Source organism: Bos taurus, chromosome 11, assembly GCF_002263795.3.
Source record: "Bos taurus isolate L1 Dominette 01449 registration number 42190680 breed Hereford chromosome 11, ARS-UCD2.0, whole genome shotgun sequence".
Lineage (NCBI taxonomy): Eukaryota > Metazoa > Chordata > Mammalia > Artiodactyla > Bovidae > Bos > Bos taurus.
The window spans coordinates 99033995-99053524 of NC_037338.1; the positions used below are offsets into that span (position 1 = coordinate 99033995).

Sequence of the window (19530 nt, forward strand, 5' to 3'; positions counted from 1 at the left end):
CCCTAACATCGAGGAATGACTACGCACTAGACAGTGGGGATTGGGGGGGGATGGCAGAAGTAGTAGTTTTGTTTGGAGGGGGAGGGGACCTGGAACTTGAGATTTAGCGTGGACCAGTGTGTAGATCTTGGGCCTGCACGGCTGAGGTGCTGGCAAGGTCACGTAGATGAGGATGTTAAGGAACTGAGACCAGGCTGGCCCTGAGGATGTCCAAATCTTCCAGAATCCAGGGTGGTTCCATGAGCCACGTGACAGCAACCCCCCCACCCCGATTGGCTAACAGTGAAGCATAGTTGAGAAGATGGCGACTCAGCGAGAACTTCAGCGGAATAGGTCCGTACACACAGCGGGAGTATAGTGTGCAGGAGGGTGGTGAGGATTTAGGGGAACGCGCGGCCCCCTCCTTCAGCCTGGACGAAGACAGATAGTGCAGGACGGCGAGAGAGTCTGGGTGGTGTGCAGAAGTGGGGGTCCATTTCTGCACTAACGGAGGGGGAGAAGAGACAGGGCTGTATTTCCAGAAGCAGTGGGCAGCAGCTGCGGACTCACAAACATATTTGGTGACCCCTCTCTGAGCCCAGACGGCAAAGCGTCTGCCTGTAATGCAGAAAGACCTGAGTTCGATCCCTGGGTAGGGAAGATCCCCTGGAGAAGGAAATGGCAACCCACTCCAGTCCTCTTGCCTGGAAAATTGTATGGATGGAGGAGCCTGGTAGGCTACAGTCCATGGGGGTCGCAAAGAGTCGGACACGACTGAGCGACTTCACAGGTTCACTCTGAGCCCAGTGGCCCAATACGAACCAGAGAGAGCGGGCTGGAATTTGGTTGCTACCCTGAGTGAGGGAAACCGAGGACGATAGGGTGAAAATGGCGGAGGCGGGGGGTTAAGCTCGGCCTTGAACGGCTAGACAAGCCGGGGCCTGGCCCGTCGGTGGCGTCGCGCATCTCCATGGCGACGCGGCGCGGCGCCCGGAAGAGGGCGGGGCTTCTGCTGCGGTTGAGGCTGGCAAGGCATCTCTGTGACGCCGGGGGCTGGGCCTAAATGGCTAAACCCGAGAGGCTCCCGGGGGGGTTTGAACTGGCCAATGGGCGAGCTGCCGACCGGGTGTCGGAAAAGGAGGCGGAAGCGGGGAGGAGTCGCCGCCGGGGCCGGACTGCATCCGCCGCGGCGTCTCCATGGCACGGCCCTGGCCTCCGACTTCAACGACTTCATAAGGCGGCGTTTCTGGGCGCAGCCGTGTCGCTCCTGGTGAGAGGCCGCTGGGAGGCGGGACCCAGGCCGCTCCGGTGGGGGGGGGGGGGCGCTGTCCGTCGGGATCGCTTGGTCCTGCTGCCCAGACCCCCCGACCCACGCACCCAGGCCGCCCCCCGCCTGCACGCTTGTCCCACTCCGGTCAGAATCTGGACGAGCACCCCCCGCCCCCGCCCCGCCCACCGGCGCGGGCCTTCTCCCGCTAACGGGCGGGCCTCTCCTCACCTGGCCACACCAGCAGGGCGCTCTGCCACCTCCTCCTCTGCTGCCCTCCGGCAGGGCTTCGCCCTCCTCTCTATGGGCAGAAACGGGGCCCTTCCAGCCCGCTGGTGGGTGGTCGTCCTTCCTCTCTCCGCCGACGGAGACTGGGCTCGCACCCTCTTTTGCCCCGGCCGGTGGGCCCCGCCCCGTCCGCCTCGCCCTCCCTGGAGCGCCTTGGCCCGGCGGTTATTTGGGCCGGGCTCCTCCTAGGCAAACGCTGTCCTCGGAGACCGCCTCCCGAGGCTTGCCTCCCTGGCTTGGAAGGGCCTCCCTGGTCCAGCGGGCCTCCCTACTGGGGAATCCTGCCCTCGGCTCCCTGCCACAACCCGGCGTCGAACCCGCTCTTAACTCGGATACTAAAATCCCAGCGGCCGCCGCTGCTGCGCCTCTGGAGTATTTTTTCCCTCGGCCGTCGAGGAGTTGCCCACTCGCTGCCCCCTTTGCCCCGCCCCGTCAGCCTCCGCTCCTCCCTCCTCCAAATGCTATTGGCCTCCTCGGGTGTCTATTCTGCCGGGAACGCCCCTTCTCCTAGGAGACTGTTGCCCTGGCCCCGCCCCGAATATCCCTCCAGCTCCCAGCGCCGGTTCCGGCCCTCTGGGGCCCACCTGGGGCCTAGCGGTTTTCTCCCAACTTCCTCGCAACGCTAGCCAGCATTTCAGGTTTCCACCACCCCCGCCTCTGGTGACCATCCCACCTTCCGTCTCGCTGGGGGGCCTGGGTGTGGTGGTCCTTTTCCCTGGAAGTTCCGCCCCCTGTTGTCCCTCCCTGGGGAGCGGAGCTCTCACCGCCGGGTCGCTCAGCCTGTCTCCTATCTTCCTCCCCACCCGCACCCCCACCCCACCCCACCCCACCCCCCAACTTTGGCAGGACAGTTGCTGTGCGACTTGGACAGTAGAGGAGCGTCTCCCAAGTTTTCATCCAACAGCCACCCCTAAAGCTTCCACCCTCCTCCCCTGAGAGGACGTTTGATGCCGGGCCCCTGAGATTCTCGTTGACAAGCCCCTCTGGGTCCCCCTGAGCCAGAATCTGCTGACCCATTTGCCCACCTTTGGGCTTCGATGCCTAACCATGTCTGCCTCATCCTCAGGCGGCTCCCCCAGGTACTGCCGTTGTGGGGGGCACCTCTGCCAACAGGGCAGGGAAACGTGGGCAGGGGCTCCCAGGTCGGGCTGGCTGAAGGATTCTTTTCTCAGCTTCCCTGTTTCTGTGTACTGAAGGCCTGGACCAAAACATTCAAAACTAATTTTTCGGAGGAAGGAGGAAAATGCACTCACATGATACCCTCTCTGCCTCCCTCTGGCCCTCTCAGGTGCCCCAGTTTCTGGTAGCAAATAGGATCACCATTGTTGTCACTGGAATACTAGGCTCAGATCTGTTTTGAAAGGAGGCTAGGTGTAAGTAAATAACCATGTAAGAAGTGGATGTTGCAGTTAGCCATATGTTGATGGAATCCAGGTAGTCTGATGGAAAGCCTACTGAGAAAGAGAGCTTTCCCACATCTATTGACTTTTAAGTGTTCACAAATAATCTGAGGAGGAGAAACACCTGTCTACCCAGGTTTGGTAATTCCTTGGCTAGATGATTAGTAGGACTCTATTTTTTTTTCTTTTTTACCAAGGTGTGACATACATACAACAAAGTGTGTGTTAAAGTGCTTCAGAATTTTTCATTGCGTTTTTATGTTGCGTGTTTTTTTCCCCAAAATAATGGAGGGTGAGGACAAGGTCGTATTTTGGGGGTCTGTCTTTTAGGCAGTGGGATGGATCGCAAGTCCCTTCCTGTCTTGGAGTTCTTGGATGTACTTCTGCCAAAATTTGGAGATTAAATATTTGCTTTATTTGCGTATTTGGTGAGGGGGCCATTTATGTATAAGTAAGATGTGGTATTACAAAAATTTTTTTAAATGATAATAACCCTACCTCTTAGGTACTTAAAGGGTAGCAAGTGAAATATTTTAGGTAATAATCATTTTTCATCCTCTTAGTTGAATATATGATGGTTAATTTTATGAGACTGAGTCACAGAGACTATTCCAGAGCCTATGGCTCTGTCTTTTCTGGTCAGTCGTTCACTGAGCATTGTTCCAGGCAGTATTCTGGGCACTTTGACCCTCATCCAGGCTACTATGTTGACTGTTAGCCACATGCTGTTTGCTTTTCATCTCCTGAAAGGATGACAGCTGGGCCTTTCAGTAAAAGGTCACAATACGTGTGACGCAATGGCAGGCTAAAAAGCCAGCGCTGCGCATGCTCACTGCCCCATGTCTCCATCCTCCTGCCAGGCACACCATGAGTGTTTGGTGCTCGTGTCAAAGGAGCCAAGTAATTCCAGACTGGCTCTCCTAGCCGTGAACTCGTTAGCCATATGTAGTATATAGCTTCTGGAGAGCTAAGAAATAAAAGAGCCCTAGGTTTCTGCTTATAATCTGGTTCTTGTGCCTGGGTACAGGTTTCCATCGTGTGGAAAGAACGGAGTAACGAGTCTCACGCAGAAAAAGGTCTTGAGGACACCTTGCGGCGCACCCAGTGTTACCGTGACGGTAGGTGACATGCGCTCGGAGCAGCCCCTCCACCTGCGGCCCTGCCAGAAAAAAACGCACGCTTCTGCTGGCACCCCGGTGGCCAGGCGCTCTGTTACATGCCTTCATACATAGACTGCTCATGGATCGATTTGGCTTTGCCTGTGGTAAGGCTGCCGGGTGTGAGGAGGTTGTCTTACTCTAATCTTTCTGGACAGATTTCAAAAATCATAAAACAAATTTTCCAAAAAGAAAGAAGGGAAAAAATGTAAAAGAACTGGGACTGATAGGAGCTGCTGGTGGGCGAGGGGGTCTGTGTTTGGCCCTGCTTATGTTGTCTTTAGAATCTGTACAACCTTCTCATCTCGGCATTTCTTCCAGCTTTCTGTCTTGATCGTCTTTTACCTGCCTGCTGCTTGTTGTGCCTTGCACCCTAACCCTTCTGTGTGTTTCCCATGCTAATCCGCATGCCCCGTTCAGATTTAGCATGGCGGCCTCACCCGCTTTCCAGCTGTGCTGTGCTGCGTCTCAGGAGGAGCCGTGCGTTCCAGCAGGCTTGCAAAGAGATGGAGCTCTGAGGACCCCGGGGCCTTGGGTTTAGGGCTCTTGTGTAGAACTCGTGGGTCGCTCAGCCCCTGTTCTTGGGTGGCCTTGGGTCTCCCCAGTGGTCTTCAGTTGGCATCTCTGCATGAGCCTGCTGAACGGCACACCCGTCTCGCTTCCCGCCTGCATGCCAGTAGTGCTGGTCGCTGTCCTGCTCGCTTGATGGCTAGGCTTTCAGTGGCCCCCAGAGGCTGTGAGCTCGGTTTTTATGCCCAGTTTACTCATCCGCAGATCAACCTTTTTTGTGTTGTCCTCCCCCGCCTGCCAGAAGCGAACCATGAAGGACCGCTCTTCAACTCCCCCCTTACATGTTCACGTGGATGAGAACACCCCTGTCCACGTCCACATAAAAAAACTCTCCAAAACGTCAGCGACCAACAGCCAGGTAGGAGCATGCCAGGGGGGTGAGGCCAACGCACTCACTTTCAGAGGTCAGTCGCCTGGTTGGAAGGTAGGCAGGACAGTCACCCAGAAAAGGCAGCAGTAGCCTTGGTCAGAAGAGGCTCCCCTGCAGAGTTGGAAGCGGACGCCACTTGCAGAGTGACGCCACGGCCAGCTGTGTAGGGAAGTGACCCTGGGTTTGTCCCTTTCCACAGAAATCTCATAAGCGCGGAATGAAAGGGGACACCGTGAATGTGCGGCGGAGTGTCCGGGTGAAAACCAAGGTACCTTGGATGCCCCCTGGAAAATCATCCGCCCGGCATGTGGGATGCAATTGGGAGGTAGGCTCATTCTTGTTCAGGCTTTTCTTCTCGGACTGGTCAGGTTCTAGCAGGCCTCATGCTCGGTACGGTTCAGGGTTGGCTGTAGCTCTCAGAGACGTCCCAGTGGGTCCCGCTTACTGAGTGCCTTGCTAAACCCTGAAAGTACGAGAATCTTCTCGAGTCCTTCCAACACCGTAACGTGGTAGCTGCACCCACTCTCCCAAGGTGCAGATGAGAACCCAAGGCTCAGAGAGGTGAAGTGTCACAGAGGGAGTGGCAGAGCTGGAGGTAGGGCTCAGGGTGTCTTGTTCTAGAGGTGGTACCTGGAGCCTCTCTGATTTGTATGTGAGGAGCTAATACTGTGCTAGTGTCTGAAGCAGACTTGACAAATGTATACCCGAATGTACACATCCAGGAAGGCATCTTCTCTTTTGTGGTCACCCACATAAGAGACCATGCACTTACTCCGTAGATAGTATCAGAACCACTGGAATAGGGACTTGCCTGGTGGTGCAGTGGTTAAGACTCAGCCCTCCCAATGCACAGGTTCTATCCCTGGTCAGGGAACTAAGATCCCACATGCCGCGTGGAGTGGCCAGAAACTTAAAAACAACATACATTGAAACAATCTCCTGAGGAATAATTGCCTTCAGTATTAGTTGCCAAGGTACCAGGAGAACTGTTGTCTCTTTTTGGCCATGCCTCAACATGTTTTGCTTGTCCGTCCATCCTTCTGTGCAGTAATTCATGCATTTCTTGAGACATTGCTGTGCACTGGGGTTTCAGCTGCAAACTGGCAGCTCTGCCCTCTACGCTTACATTCTGGTCAATTGCAGTGAAGAAACCCAACCATAAGACAAGGCCTATGGCTGTGTTTTAGACCGAAGTCTCATGATTGAGACAAGTAAAGGCCTTGAGACGGCAGTCGGCCAACCATATCTGCCGGTTCTGTGTCTGTGGAGTCAACCTTCCAGAGATAAAAAACAAAAATCCAGAAAGTTCCAAAAAAGCAAAACTTGAATTTGCTGTGTGCCGGCAACTATTTACATAGCATTTCCATTGTATCAAGTATTATAAATAATTTAGAGAAAATTTAAAGTGTACAGGAGGATGTGCCTAGGTTACATGGCAAATACTACACCATTTTACATAAGGGACTTGAGCACCCTCAGATTTCAGTATCCATGAGGGTCTTGAAACCAATCCCTGTGGATACCGAGGGATGACTATATCTTAAGAGGATGAGGCCTGCTCTATTTTGAAAGATTTATTCTTTTTATGAGAGCTTATTTTAAAATTAGAAATAATCGTAATTACTTTGAAGTTTAGAGTCATACTTCATGCTCTTGACTCCCTGATTCTTTAATCCCTAAGAGACAAAGGGAGTTTGGTATTCTCGGGAGTACATGAAAAGTGTTCTGACATCTCTGTCCAAGGAAGATTGGAATTAAAATGATTTCTAAGATTTTCTACCATGTGTACCTCACTAGCAATCAGTGAAATGGAAATTAGAACCAACTACATTTTCGAAAAAATAACAAGCTGTCATTTTTGTTGAGTGGAAAGAAGTTGAAAAGATTCAGAATATCTGTTGACAAGCATATGGGGGTATCACCAAATCTTTTTAGATAGTTTTTGAGTGGATGGTTTGGCAGCATTTATCTAAACATGGATTCTGTAGTTCTGCACTTGGGAATTGATGCTCAAAAAGTCACAGAAGAGCACAGGAATCTGTGTGTAACAGGATGTTTGCTGAAGCGTTGTTTGTATTAGGGAAAAATTAGACGCCATCTAACTGTTAGGAGGGTATTGGTTAAAATTAAGATGCATCCATACAATGAAAGGCCACACAAGCACTGCTAGATCCAGGCGGATGTCTCTACAAGCACCAAGCAGCACAGCATGCGGAGTGTGGCCCTGTTTGTGCAGAAAAGGACATCTGTGTGTCCACATGTGTATGAATATGTTTGTATGTACAAACATTTTCTGGGAGGCAATACTAGACGTAGTAAGCAGTGATTACCTCTGGGTGTGGGAGGCTTTACTGCTTTATCTTTTTGTGGTCTGCCTAAATGTCTTTTTCACATAATATATTTTATAGTTTAAAGCACTTTTTAAATTTTTAGTGAAGAGACTTAGGTAGTTTTTTGAAATACAAATATCAAAAGTCATGCCGCTGTGGAAATGGACTTTCTGTTGACACGGGTTACTAGGAGCTATGGTCCCCTCTGGAAAGCTCAGTGCCTCTTCCAGGCCTGGGGCCACAGAATCCTGGAAATGGAGGGGCCCAGAGACATGCCCGACCGTCTCTTGAGCAGTAGCTGTCTCTCATGCTGTCCTCTCGGACTAGCTCGTCTCCACTCTTCAGTGGCCTTCATGTTCCCAGCAGGCCTCAGCCCACCCTTTCCATTATCGACAAGAGAGAAAAGACCTTAGGAAGAGGAAGTTTGTGGTGGAGCTGGACATGGACTCCAGTAGCTGCTGTGTGATGTGGGGGTTCTTCTTTGATTTTTTTTTTTTTATTCTTGTTTGATTTTTAAAACCGCTTCTGCTACCTAAGATATCTTTGGGAGAAAGCACGTTTGGGTTTTTTCCCCCTCTATTATTAAGCAAGTCATCTGTTTTTATGATGGAAAGTTGAAAATACCATAAAAGAGACAATCACTTGTAGTTCGAGCACACCCATCAGAAGCATGCTGCTTGTTGACTTTTTACAAACTGGTAACTGTCGCCTCCAGAAACAGCATCACCAGCTTCCCCAGAAGGTCCTCTCTGGTCCTGTTCTTCTTGCTCTCACCCCTGAACGAAACCAGTGAAACTGTTACTGTTTTGGTGCATTTATTATCACTTTTTCTGATGTAGAGTTTTTTCTTTTTTTCAATTATAATCATACTATCTATATATTTTCCTATTGTCCTCCTTTTATAGATTAAGAATAACATTTTTTCTTATAAAAGCAATGCACAGTCATTGTTGAAAAATCAGAAAATCAAAATCAGCCCAGGGAAGAAAGTAAAAAAGACCTGTAATTCCACCACCCTGAAAAGACCCCTGTAACTTTAGGTGCCAGCTTTCTGGATCTTTTTTTGTGACTATACTCGTTCTTCTGATTTTTGTAGCAGTGGGATTATATTTTACTTATTGAACAACCTTTTTTCCCTCATATTTTGACTGTGTTTACATTGTTCATTATTTTGTTAAGGCTTATTCCATTGTGTGTGCATTTGTGTACTGTGAAGTTTTTGACCTGTACTATCTTCTTGTACATTTATCTATATCCTATCTTGAATTTAAATATTGATTCACATTCTTAGTTATTCTTGATAAATCCCTCAAAATACAGTGTATTGGGATACAGAGCACATACATTTTAAAATTGCACCCTATGTGTCTTACTTATTTGACATGACCAGCTACACGCTTGTAAAACACATCCTTTTATTCCTGATAGCCATCATCTTGCCCTAGAAATTGGCACAGAAGTTTAACCACCTTAGCTTAAGAGAAGCAAAAAACTGCAAATAGTGACAAGTAGCAATAACTTAATGCACTGGAATAAATGTATAGAATGAGAGAGTCAAAAAAGTTCAATGTATCAAAACCCCATGGAAATGCTGGCCCCTAGATTAGAATTTCTTTTTGAAGTCTCAAAGGTCTTACTCGGCTTTACATAAACTTCTCCGAGGGGCACACGCATTTTTTAAAAATATTTTTTTCTGTGATATATTTAAGTAAATATTTTCCAGACACACTATTTTAACCCTAAATTAGTCTGTATGCTTTTCTAATACCATTTTCTCTATGCCAAAATAACAATGATTAATCCTGAAAACTTCATTTCTATCTTTTTTTCCCAACTTCATATATTAATCATATAGTGTTGGGTCAAAATTCAGATCTCCACTTGTCCTTAAAATACCTGTTAGAGAAGCTTTGTGTGCCTTTGCAGTTATCCACTATCATGTAGTCATATTCATTTAAAACACTTGGCGTATTTCATGTCTACCCGGGTGTTTGAGAGTATCTCCTGCCCTAGACTCTTGCCAGCTTTGGGAATCACCGTTTTTGCCAATATGTTATGTCCTTCATTTTAAACTTGACACTGTAACACAGGCTTTTTATTTCTATATTAGAAGAGCTTCAGAAACATCATTTAAACGAGGGTAGGTAATGAGATAACGTTCCGCCAAGAAGGTTGGTGTGTCCTTTCCTCTGGGTCCCCGTGGTTGCCCTTTAGGGGTTTTCGCTCTTCCTGCCCAGCGGACAGTCGGGGCTGGTGGGACCAGGGGCTGCAGTTCTGCCTTGTGAGTGCGTGTATTTCTCCCTCCTCTACATCAGAATCCACCTCACTGCCTGGAGATCACGCCACCATCTTCAGAAAAGCTGGTCTCCGTGATGCGGTTAAGTGACCTCTCTACAGAAGATGACGACTCCGGCCACTGTAAAATGAACCGTTACGATAAGAAGATTGACAGTTTAATGAACGCGGTTGGTTGTCTCAAGTCTGAGGTGAGGGAGGTAGGGGCTGGACTGACTAGTGTCCCGAGGCCGCTGGAGACCTGTCAGGTGGGGTCCTGGTGGACACCCCCTTCCAGCTGCCTCTGCAGCCTCCCAGGGTTTCAGAGGCCCTTGTGGGGGGCAGTCAGGGCAACCTGGGATTCCTCTCCATCAAGCATTTAGCCCGGGCCTGGGCCTGGCCCTGACCTTGCCGGGGGCTCTGTATGGATGGCCTGGTTTGATTTTTTTTTTTGGAACAGTAAATGAAGTCGATGGTATTATTGTCCCTGTTTTGGAGATGAAATGACTGGAACTCTAGGGCCTCTGTTTTCCATTTTTATGCAGAAGTTTAAAAAAAATGAAGCAATGCCCCAGAGAGGCGGAGGAAGTTTGTCCTCAGTTTCTGGGCTGTGTCTCTGGGGGGAAGTGGCCGTGGACTCCAGGCTGTGGCTGCCTGTGGGGCCTGTGTCCTTGGTCGCCCCCTACGCCCAGGACCCCCGGGCCCTCCCCAGAGAACCTGGGGCTGGTGGCTGCCTGGCAACAGGCCCGCCTTCCTCCACAGCCTGCGGGGCAGGGGCCTTTTGGTGACACCTCCTCTGGTGGTGTGCCAGCCAAACCACCGTTGGTATCCTGGCTCCGTGCCCAAGCAGAAAGTCACCCAGGCACCGCCCCCTCCATTTCCTCAGTTTCGAGATGAGAGGAACAGTGACCGCCCAGGGTCTTTGTGACGCCTGACTGAGCTGCGCCCAGAGGACCCCCACCCCCACCCCCCACCATGACACTTGAGCACTCAGTCCAAGGTGCCCTGCCTTGGTCCTGAGCGACGGGCCTCGAGATGCGGGGAAGGGCTGCCTCCCCTCAGTGGGCCCTGGCTGCGTGCCCCCACACAGGTCAAGATGCAGAAGGGAGAGCGCCAGATGGCCAAAAGGTTCCTGGAGGAGCGGAAGGAGGAGCTGGAGGAGGTGGCCCAAGAGCTGGCCGAGACCGAGCACGAGAACACGGTGCTGCGGCACAACATAGAGCGCATCAAGGAGGAGAAGGACTACACCATGTGAGCGGCCCTGCCCTGGGCGCCTGCCCGCACGCCGGCCCGGTCCCCGGGTCACTAAAGCACTCCTGGTTCCCCGCAGAGTGCAGTGGGGGAGGGTATCGGGGAGACCTTTCTGGAAAAAAAAACAGGAGTCCCGCAGGACAGCTAGGAGCCAGGCAGGTGGGTGCAGGGGCAGAAGACACGGCTGGTCGCAGGATCGTGTCTCAGGAAGGCCCCAAGGTGGGAAGAGTCTGTGACTGAGAAGTGAAAAAAGCAGGCCAGAGCGAGGGGAACAGGGTGCACCAAGGGCAGGGCTGCCACAGAGGTTGGCAGGGGCTCTTGGTGCCCACTTGGAGGCATTTGCATTGAGGGCGCTTGGGAGCCACTGAAGGGTGTTGGAAGCAAGGGAGCGGTGTGACCAGACGCGGGGAGAGTGGAGGGGAGAGCTCAGAAGTGGATCTGAAGATGGTGGCTAGGTGGCCTTGGCAGTGGCCGGGGGCTGCGGTGACACTGGTTTCTGAGAGACCAGCAGGTGGCAGCACGTCACCGGTGTGGAGGCCCTGCTCTGGTGACCGCATTTCCTTGCAGAAGGCCACGCAGGCCTGGAGGGCCATCCCGCCCCCTCCCCCACTCCTGTGCCCTGACCAGGAGATGAGGCTCGCAGGGCATTGTGAGGCGAGCCTCGGAGTGTCAGGTGGGCAGGGCCCTGGGGGGCGGCTCACAGGGTCCTGTTCTTTCTGGCCCCAGGCTGCAGAAAAAACACCTCCAGCAGGAGAAGGAGTGCCTCATGTCCAAGCTGGTGGAGGCTGAAATGGATGGGGCTGCTGCTGCCAAACAAGTCATGGCCCTGAAGGATACCATCGGGAAACTGAAATCGGTAAGCGGCCGCCAGAGCCGCCCAGCCCGGTGCTGGGCCCAGAGAGGGGCCACTTGAAGGGGCCACGCAGTCATCATGCTGACTTTATGACATCTTCAGGCCAGGGAAGGGCACTCTTAACTCCTCAGCACCCCCTCCCCTCTTCTCACTTTTGGGGCCTGACCCTCAAAGATGACCTTTGGTAGCTGGGGCCTCCGAGGAGATGTCATCATGGGTCTCCTGGGATCACAGTAAATCCAGGCATCTGATTCCTGCAAGTATCAGGCACCAAGTGTATCGTCCAGGAAGTGCACCTCTTCCAGGAAGCCTGCCGTAACTGCGCTCACCCACACTGAACTCTCCGGCCCCTTTTTCCACCTGGCACTGTCGGCAGGCTCAGCTCCAGCCCATCCCTCCTGGTCTTCCTCCAGCAGCTGCCTTTGCCCAGCTCTTCTTGCCCAGGCTTCCTGGCACCAGGGACTCCTAAGTTCCCCATGGAAACTCCTTGTGCCAGCTCTTCCATTCTCCCCTTGTGCCTGGCAAGACTGCCTCCTGTCTTCCAGGAGAAACAGATGACCTGCTCGGACATCAACACCCTAACGAGGCAGAAAGAACTTCTCCTGCAGAAGCTGAGCACATTTGAAGAGACCAACCGCACTCTCCGAGACCTGCTGAGGGAACAACACTGCAAAGAGGTGAGCGGCAGCCCCCGCCCCACCCAGGCTCCCATGCAGAACCTGGGCCCTTCCAGCCCTGCAGGCTCCTGTCTTTAAAAAGAAAATATTCTCGGTGCCTGCCTGACCTGAGGGGTCATAGGACAATTGGCTGAAATCAATCATATGAAATGCTGGGCGTCTGGTAGACAGGCTGGCTTCCTTTTTGAAGTGGGCCTGGCAGTACAAGAAGGACCTTGGAAGTCAGAAGGGCAGCGGGGAGTCAGGGAGGGGTTTTAGCCCATCCCAGGGTTCGTGTGGCAAAGCAGGCATGGGAGGAGACCTGAGTTTTAGGAAAGTAGGAGGCTTAATGGCTGGCAGATACATTGTATGATATTACTTTGTTTTCTTAAAAAAAAAAATGGTCTCTGAAATATATTTTATGTTAGCAAATGATTCTGAAAAGATTGACAGTATAAACAGCTCTCTTCCCATTTGGTTCAACCCAAAGGGGTACCTGGAGTCTCAAAATGCCAGTCCTGACGAGATGGTATTTTTCTTAGATTTTGTTTGTTTGCTTCTTTAGGGTTTGTTTGTTTTTTTTCCGCTGCCTCGTGCAGTTTGTGGGATCCTAGACCCCTGACCAGGGATCAAACCCATACCCCCTGCCGAGGAAGCTCAGAGTCCCAACCACTGAACTGCCAGGGAAGTCCCTGTTTTTCTTAGTTTACCGTCTTTTTTTAAGAAGCAGTGTCAACTTCCTTTGTTTTTATTTAGAAAATTAACGTTTAAAATGATAGTGTACCTGCTATCCAACTTTCCAAACAAAACCTTGTCCACATGGCTGAATCCCTCTAGGTCTCCTTTGTCAATAACCTCGTCTCCCTCCCATCAGCGGGGAACTTTATCTGCGATCCGGTAGTTTTTCTCTTGGGTATGCATCCTCAGGCAACCTACGGTATAGTTTAGCATGTTCTCAAACTTGACATAAATGATATTGTTCCATATGTATTCTTCTGAGTTTGCTTTTTTCAGTCAATGCTTTTATGAGATCTATCCATTTTTAAACTTGAAACCTAAGGTGGTTCATTTTCCCTGCTCTATTCTGTTTTATGACAGCACCACAACTTACTTACTCACCCTTCCGTTGATGGAGACAATTTTTAGTTGTTTGGGTTCACAAGCAGTGAGTGTTATTTTGCACACTCGTCTGGACTATTCCTGGTGTACAGGAAACATGAGAGTTTCCAGAATATATTTCTACGACTTTTACTAGCTACAGCTAAATTATCCTCTTAAAATATTTCTGTCTCATTTCTGGTTCAGTGTTCATGGGGTGTGATTTTTAACCTCTCTGGGCCTCAGTTTTCCCACCTATAAAATGGGAATAGCATCTTTCACATGGGGTGGTAAGAGATTTAGAGATGTTACCTGGACAAGGATTGTGCATACTCCCGGCACACGGTGGGTGCTTGATAAATGGTGGCTGATGCTACTGCTTGTCCTGGGACTGGAGGGGCTTTCAGAAAACCTCTTCCTACCAATTTTTTCCCCTTTTTGCCTTCTTACCTTCTATTATACCAGCCTGGAAGCCCAGATTCTCCAGTTGGAGGTGAAGGGTCAGCTAATTTAAACTCCCACCATAGCAGGTGTCCCCAGTTCTATCTCGGCGCTCACCTCCTCCTGCCTGTGTGGCCCTCGGGACTGCACCCCCATCTCAGTGCTTCCTGGGGAGTGCTCAGAGCGGTGGGGGCAGTGTTCCGGCTCTGGAGTCCTTTGGCTTCGGGCCCAGCTCTGCCGTTTCTGACTGTGTGATCTCAGGCAGCTGACTTCACTTCTCCCAGCCTCAGTCTTTTGGTCCGTGAAATGGGCGTGGTGACAGTGCCTGGCTCCATAGGGTGGGGGATTTGCTGTGGTCATGTGTTAGTCTATGTAGCGTCCCCCAGAGGCTCAGAGGGCGTCATGGCCTATCCTACAGTGATCAGCTGCAGGCTTTGGATCCCCGGTCCAGGCTTTTGTCCTGTGTTCTTTGCCTCTTGTTGCTGGAGAAACCACAGTGCTGTCTTCTTTCAGTTCCTGGGTCCTCAGGAAATTTGGGGACTGGGGAGCCCTTTTCTCTTGGTCCATGAGGGTGAACTGAGGGACTGAAACAGAAAGAGGAGTGAGCCTTCTGCTTGGGGTACTTTGTTCGGGTGCCTGGGAGGAAGAATAGAGATGGTTCACAAAGACACAGCCCAGTGAGAAAGTGGGCAAGGGTGTGAGCAGGCAGTCTGGGGAAGGGGAAGCCTAAGTGGCTAAATAAGCATGAGAGTTATTTAGTAATTAGGGAAGTGCGAATTAACAGAAGGGTTCATGCTGGCAAGACTGGCAAGAGGTAGAGGCTGGCTACTGCCCGGTGTGCTCACGTCCTGCTTGAAGCCGTGTGAGTCAGTGCAGGCATTTTGCAGGGCATGTCAGCTGTCACAAATCACAAACCTTCTGGCCCAGCCATTCTTACTCTTTGTGTCAGTCCTGAGGAGACACCGTGGTATATGCTCAACGTGTCTATTGCTGCAGTATTTACAGTTGCAAAACCCAGGAGCCACCTTATTGCCCAAAAGTTATGGGGAGAGGTTAGAAATACCACTGCAAAAAAAAAAAAAAAAGAAACAACAAAAACAAAAAAGAAATACCACTGCATTTTAGAGACAGAAAGCAGATTATAGAGGTTGGGGAATTCCGTGGCGGTCTAGTGGTTAGGACTTGGCACTTTCACTGCCAGGGCCCAGGTTCAGTCCCTGGCCGAGGAACTAAGATCCTGCAAGTCGTGTGGCATGCCACCCCACCCCACCCCTACACACAAAAGAACAGATCGGGGGTTGCTGGGGGCAGGGAGGGAGAGAAAATGGAGACTGCTTGACAGGTGCGGGTTTCCTTTTAGGTGATGAAAAAATTGTGAAACTAGAGAGTAGTGGGTCTACCCTGGTGGCTCAGACAGTAAAGAATCCTCCTGCAATTTAGGAGATCTGGGTTCGAGATCTGGGTTGGGAAGATCCCCTGGAGGAGGGCATGGCCACTCCAGTATTCTTGCCTGTAGAATTCCATGGACAGAGGAGCCTGGCACGCTGCAGTCCATAGGGTCGCGAAGAGTCGGACATGACTGAGCGACTAATACTTTTACTTTTCTCTTTCAGATGGTAGTGATGGTTATTCAACATTGTAAATGTACCATACACCACTGAGTTTTACACTTGAAAATGGTGGCAAAGTTTGTTACATTTTACCAAATATACCAAAAACTATTGAATTGTACATTTTAAATGGATGACCTATATCTGAATTTCTATCTCAATAAAGATTTTTTTAAAAATCCAGTTGTAGACAGAATTACAGTATGGTATCATTTTGGTAAAATTACACATTAATCCCTCCCCACCCCTCACCTCCCAAAAGCTGGTTCTCTAGGTGTAGCTCTGTGTAAGGGCAGAGAGGAAGGATGGGCAGGACAGTCACCAAACTTGCCACTGTAGGGCTGGGTTTGGAGGTGGGGATAAGGGGTTCATTAAGTATTTTATTATGAGTATATAATTCATTACTTCCCTCATGAGAAACATAATTTTCAGGACAGGAATAGGATCTAGAGGAAGTAGACCTCTCAGTTTATTGGTTAACGAGTTGGCTTTTCCCGCCTTCCCTTAAAGGATTCTGAAAGATTGATGGAGCAACAAGGGACACTGCTGAAACGGCTGGCAGAGGCGGACTCTGAGAAAGCGGTAACACACAGCGCCCCCTGCCGGCCAGAGCGGGTATAGGCGACAGCATAGAGGTGCTGAGCGGCTGCAGAAGGGCTGGAGCCCTACTCTGATTTTTTGGGGGGGTCTTAGTTTCAAATCTGTAAAAAATATGAAGCAGATATTCCCATCCCTCCTTTTCCACCGGGCTTGTCTAGCTGCTCACTTGAGAGCTTGAATCACCAAGTTGGACGCTAGCCTGAGGGATGGTGATGGATTTGTAAGCCATCAGTTTGTTCTCTGCATTTCCTCATTTGTATTACGGTGTAGACCTGTTGACCCCCAAATTCCAGTTCTCCCAAGGAATCTCTGCCAAGGCATCACCTTCCAAAGTCTGTTCCATGGAACCTTGAGTTCCTCAAGTGTTAATGGGTATAAGAAACAAAAGGGGGGGAAGTGATACATGGCCAAATAAATATGGGAAAATACTGACCAGCCCGAATGGCTCATTCAACAAGCTGCTTAACTTCAAGACTTTCTGGAGCGTTAGATGTATTAATGTCTGTTGTGAGGTTCTGAGAGAGAGAAATAGAGACCATGATTGCCAAGGTTTAGCCGTGGTGCCTGGCTGAACATCACTAGGATTCGGCAGTCATGGTGATGATGCCTGAACGTGCATTCCCAGTTCAAGAGCCTTGTCAAATTATGATACATCAGAAAATGGAAATACTAAGGTGCTTTATCAAAAGATACATATTTAATCACACTATGGTAAACGTGGTTATACAGCAAAATATGTATTTGGCTTTTTAATCTGTGTTAACAGTGGTTATCTCTGGGTGGGAGATTGTGGGCATTCCTTAGTGTTTTTTTGGTGTGTCAGTATTTCCCACAGTTAACATTATTTTAAATTGTTATAAAAAAAAATTGTGATACAGATGTTAGGTGCTTCCTGCTCAGATCTCTGTGACATGGGCCAGTATCTCTGGGACTTGAGCCCAGTGGCCAGGCACTCACAGGAGTTTTGTCCTCCCTGGGCCGAGCCTCCTCTCCCTTCCCAGGGAGCTCATGACAGTCTGTTCTCCCCAGCGCCTGCTATTACTGCTGCAAGACAAAGACAAGGAGGTGGAAGATCTCCTCCAGGAAATACAATGTGAGAAGGTACCATCCCCGACAGTCGCTCCTCCGTATGGGCTGGGAGAGTGCCCTCTCCCAGGTCGTGGGTAGAGTGCGCTCTGGAATCGCAGAGCTGGGTTCAAATCCTGGCTCTGTCACTTTCTCCGTCTCTCCAAAGGCTCAAGCAAAGACAGCATCTGAGCTTTCCAAGTCCATGGAGACCATGCGGGGGCATTTGCAAGCACAGCTTCGGTGCAAAGAGGCAGAGAACAGTCGCCTGTGTATGCAGATCAAGGTACCTGCTTGGCCCCACTGATGGGAAAGGGAGAGGGCAGTGCCTGGCGGTCCAGGAGCCATGGCCTGGCCAAGGTGCTCATGTTCAGGATTTGCCCCCAAAGGTTTAGGGGGCACTGCTGCCAAAGCACTCTGAGCCAGTGGCAAGGGATACTCTGGGCCAGGGGCAAGAGCAGGGGTTTGGGTGTTCTTCCCAGCAGTGACCAGTTGGGTGCCATGCTTCTGAGACAGTCACTTAATCCCTTAGGCCTCCAGTTCTCCTAACTACCCATGGGGTGGGTAGAGGGTTGGCGGGGGGCTGACCCTCTAAGGTCACAGCTCTGCTGAGTAACTGAGGAATATCTCTGACTACTGTACTGGGAGTTCAGGGAAGGATGCCAGGATGTTAAGATAGAGTTCTGTCTTAACACTAAGAACCAGTGGGTTCCGTAATGGGAGAGGTGCTGTGGGAAACTGGGCAGGGCCCTCACATCTCTGGTCTGCATCGCCTCCCACACAGTTGACCTGATTTCTCTCTTCCTCATTCCTCCCTTTTGCTGCCTCCCCGCCCCGCCTCACCCTGCCCTGGACTTCTCATCTCTCTCCTCTGTCTCTCCTCCACCGTTGTCCCTGTCTCCCAGAACCTGGAGCGCAGCGGGAACCAGCACAAGGCGGAAGTGGAGGCCATCATGGAGCAGCTGAAGGAACTGAAGCAGAAGGGAGAACGAGACAAAGAGTCCTTGAAGAAAGCCATCCGAGCCCAAAAAGAGAGAGCCGAGAAGAGCGAGGAGTATGCTGAGCAGCTGCACGTGCAACTTGCCGACAAGGTAGCCGCCTCCCCGAGGAGGGCAGGCCGACGAGGAAGGGAAGGAGGGGTGGGGCGGTGGATAGGCGAGGAGTGGATGGGCAGGTGGAGGTGAAAAGCTCAAGAGAGGTGGCTGGGCAGGCAAATGGAGAAATAGATGGCAGTGGAGAGGGTGAATGAGCTGGGAGGACAGGTGGCTGGCTGGAGGAAGAGGCAGTCAGGGAGTTAACAGCTAAAAAGGTGGTGATGGGGGAGGGTGGCTGGCTGGAGACAAGTGGAGGGTTTGTGGGACATTCTAATCGCATCAGTATCACAGGTGGGAGTGATGGTTATGGATTTGCAGTCAGGGTGCATGTGATGCTGGAAACGGAAAAGTAGCATCTGGCTCCTGCTTTAGTCTCAGTGCTTCTAGAAAGGAATTGCAGGAAGGGGTTTATGTTATCAGGGTGAGGGGTGTGGCCTGGGATGACCCTCAGCTCCCTTGGCCTCAGTGCTGACACCTGACCAATGGACCCTGTCTACTGTCCCCTATTCCCAGGATCTTTATGTTGCTGAAGCTTTATCCACTCTGGAGTCATGGAGGAGCCGCTATAACCAAGTTGTAAAAGACAAAGGAGACCTTGAGCTGGAAATTATTGTCCTGAACGAGTATGTCTGTGTGAGGAGAGGGCATGGGGCCAAGTGGAGGAGGGGGTGAGCCGGTGCATGGTGCCAGGCATCTGAGGCAGCTTGCGTGGGCCACACGGGTGCCATCTGGTCTCCTCTGGTCCAGGGCTGCACTGGACTGGCCGAGGTAGGCCCTGGTTCCAGCCCTGTCCCAGGGTCCTGCCCCCTGGTGGGCACTATGGAGGGGCCTTCTCTGCTCAAACCTGGGCCAGAGCGGGGCCCTAACCTGCACAGCAAGGAAACAAGCCCAGCCTCAGTGGTGTCCTCCTTCCAGTTCTTGGGGGACAGGGCAGCTGGTTTCTGCCTTCACCCTGTCTTCTCTCAGCTTCTCTTTGTCTGCCAGTCAGTAGGTCAGAGGTATGGCCTGGGAGTAGGGGGCACAAGTGGCCTTAAGTTGAAGGTGACTGAACACACCTTCCTCGTCACTGGTGGACTATCAACAGTGACCATTCTCCGGCTCAGCCGAATTCATGTGTTCATTCATTTGTTTATTGAGCAGCTACTATGTACCAGGCTGTGTATTGACCTTTAAGGTTACAGCAGTTAAAAAACAAATGCATTGCCTTCCCCATGGTGTTAACCCTGT

At 51.0% G+C, this 19530-nt stretch overlaps 1 protein-coding gene across 28 annotated transcripts in view; it reads left to right on the plus strand.

Moving 5' to 3' along the window:
• The first annotated feature begins 283 nt into the window (after positions 1-283).
• ODF2 (outer dense fiber of sperm tails 2) overlaps positions 284-19530 on the plus strand; it is a 30006-nt gene continuing 10759 nt past the window's right edge. The window contains exons 1-14 of one of the 28 annotated variants that reach the window (XM_005213316.5): positions 1146-1249; positions 2381-2613; positions 3962-4052; positions 4903-5019; positions 5231-5356; positions 9677-9847; positions 10726-10886; positions 11613-11742; positions 12285-12416; positions 16055-16126; positions 17174-17245; positions 17379-17495; positions 18115-18300; positions 18817-18926. In XM_005213316.5, coding sequence (XP_005213373.2) covers positions 2582-2613; positions 3962-4052; positions 4903-5019; positions 5231-5356; positions 9677-9847; positions 10726-10886; positions 11613-11742; positions 12285-12416; positions 16055-16126; positions 17174-17245; positions 17379-17495; positions 18115-18300; positions 18817-18926 — 1517 coding nt within the window. In that variant the 5' untranslated portion in view covers positions 1146-1249; positions 2381-2581. 28 annotated transcript variants of the gene reach the window in all.